The sequence below is a fragment of the Coffea arabica genome, chromosome 1c (assembly GCF_036785885.1).
Source record: "Coffea arabica cultivar ET-39 chromosome 1c, Coffea Arabica ET-39 HiFi, whole genome shotgun sequence".
In the NCBI taxonomy this organism is placed as follows: domain Eukaryota; kingdom Viridiplantae; phylum Streptophyta; class Magnoliopsida; order Gentianales; family Rubiaceae; genus Coffea; species Coffea arabica.
The window spans coordinates 35461933-35464362 of NC_092310.1; the positions used below are offsets into that span (position 1 = coordinate 35461933).

The following is a 2430-nucleotide window of genomic DNA, read 5'->3' on the forward strand; positions in this document are numbered from 1 at the left end:
TTGAAAGATCGTGCCTTATCACTATAGTTTATTGAATTTGGCAAACAAATTTAGAAGTTTGGAGTTCCGACATATTCCGCGTGCCAGAAATGTCTTCGCCGATGCTTTGGCCACTTTATTTTCGATGATTCAACATCTAGACGAGTTGGTGATCAAACCTATCCAGATTCATTTGCAAGAAAAACCTGCTCATTGCCTAGTTGTCGAAAAATCTCCCGATGACCGTCCCTGGTACAGTGATATTAAGAAATTTCTCAAAACAGGGTCCTACCCTCCTGGGGCCGATACGACTGCCAAAAGCTTCTTGTGCAGATTATCATCTAAATTTTTCTTGAATGGAGAGGTGGTATACAAAAGAACGTCAGATGTGGACCTTTTGAGGTGTGTTGATGAGGATGAAGCAGATTATTTGATGAAAGAGGTACATAGTGGCGTGTGCGGATCACATATGAATGGCCATTTATTAGCAAAGAAGTTCATGAGGACGGGCTATTTTTGGCTTACTACGGAGCATGATTGTGTAGTTTTTGTTAGGAAATGCATCAAGTGTCAATTGCATGGAGATGTTATGCGCACTCCTCCTACAGAATTACACAGTATGACTGCTCCCTGGACATGTTCAATGTGGGGTATGGATGTGATTGGAGCCATTGACCCTCCCGCTTCAAATAGGCATCGATTTATTCTAGTGGCAATTGAATACTTTACCTAGTGGGCCGAAGCTGAGTCTTATAAGCATGTGACTAAGAAGGTGGTGACGGACTTTCTAAGAAAGCATATCATTTGTCGTTTTGGAGCGCCGGAGACATTAATCACTGATAATGCCAAAAATCTCAACAATGACATGGTGGATGGTTTGTGCGAACAGTTCAAAATCAAGCATCGAAACTCCTCTATTTATAGGCCACAGATGAATGGAGCAGTAGAGGCTGCAAACAAGAACTTGAAGAAAATAATACGTAAGATGATTGAGAAACACCGTGATTGGCACGAGAAGCTCCCTTATGCATTAATGGCATATAGAACTGCAATTCGGACTTCTATTAGGGCAATTCCCTACAATCTCATATACGGAATGGAAGCAGTTTTGCCAGCCGAAGTCGAAATCCCTTCTTTGCACATTTTAATAGAGGCCAAACTGGAGGAGGCTGAGTGGATTCAACAACGTCATGAGCAGTTGTCTTTAATCGATGAGAATAGGTTAAATGCCATTTGTCATGGTCAATGTTATTAAAAGAGGGTAGCCCGCGGTTACAATAAGAGGGTCAGACCACGGATATTCACAGAAGGAGATAAAGTGTTGAAACATATTTTGCCAGTACAAGAGGAAGCTAAGGGGAAATTTGCACCAAATTGGCAAGGCCCTTTTATTGTCCAGAAAATTCTGCCCGAGGGATCGCTCATTCTCGCAGAAATGGATGGGCAAGTGTTCCCTTAACCTATCAATTCAGATATGTGTAAGAAATTTTTCATATAATAAATGGAATTTTCCTTTTAGGGATAATGTAAGGAACGGAATAAAAAAGTCAGGCCCTCTTCTTTTTCAATCAAATATTTTATCTCTAGTTATCCCTTTTGAGCCTTCAGAATAAAATGCTTCGTTTAGCATCCCTTGAGAATCGCAAACCCCACACTGGGGCAAGTTTTGAGTTGAAAAAGCTAAGAAGAGAAAAAAAGAAGAAAAAAAAAGGAAAAGAAAAGAGAGGCTGAGTGGGAACAAAACGAAGAGAAAATTGAAGAAGAAAGTCTCGTTTGAGAATAAACTGGGACAATTATTGGTAGGGTTAATTTGAAGATGCGATCTCAGAAAATATAAACACTCATAAATCCGCTTTCAAGCCTTAAGCTTTTCTAAGCACCCCACCAGACCCCATTACAAAAACCTAAAAGTCCTGACTTCTGTTCTTTATATTGCCTTTTTAGGACAATTTCTAATCAAGTAGCACATGATGTCAAAAACACCTTCACCTATTTTGCAAGGGAAGGATTGTTATACTGATGCCATTATTTCTTAAAACACATTTCTGGATTAATATGGGCGATAGACAAGATTTGTTTGTTAGGTGAAAACCCGCAAGGGCACCTTAGGAAAAAGGAAAAAAGGAAAAAAAGAAAGAAGAAAGAAAAAAAGAAAAAAAAGAAAAAAAAGGGAAAAAGGAAAAAGAAAAAGAAAAATAAAAAAAAAAGAAAAAAAGGAAAAGAAAAAAAGGAAAAGAAAATAAAATAAAATGAAAAGGGCGGGGGGAAACCTTAGTGAAAACCCGAAAGGGCGCTGAGGTAGGGTTTTATAAGGAAAAGTGAGCTTGGATCTGAAGAGCTGGTGACTTAGTTCATTGGAAATTCTCCTCACACTGTGATTCTGTTGTCAAGCATTTGAACTCCGAATAGATGATATCCAAAGGGTCAAGCGTAGCAGTTTTGTTCGAAAAC

The 2430-nt window shown here is 39.0% G+C and overlaps 1 protein-coding gene across 1 annotated transcript; it reads left to right on the forward strand.

The window, feature by feature from the left end:
- Positions 1–844: 844 nt before the first annotated feature.
- Positions 845–1234, forward strand: LOC140005200 (uncharacterized). Its single transcript, XM_072045734.1, has one exon. It carries the CDS (start codon positions 845–847, stop codon positions 1232–1234), a length of 390 nt encoding a protein of 129 aa, XP_071901835.1.
- Positions 1235–2430: the final 1196 nt, after the last annotated feature.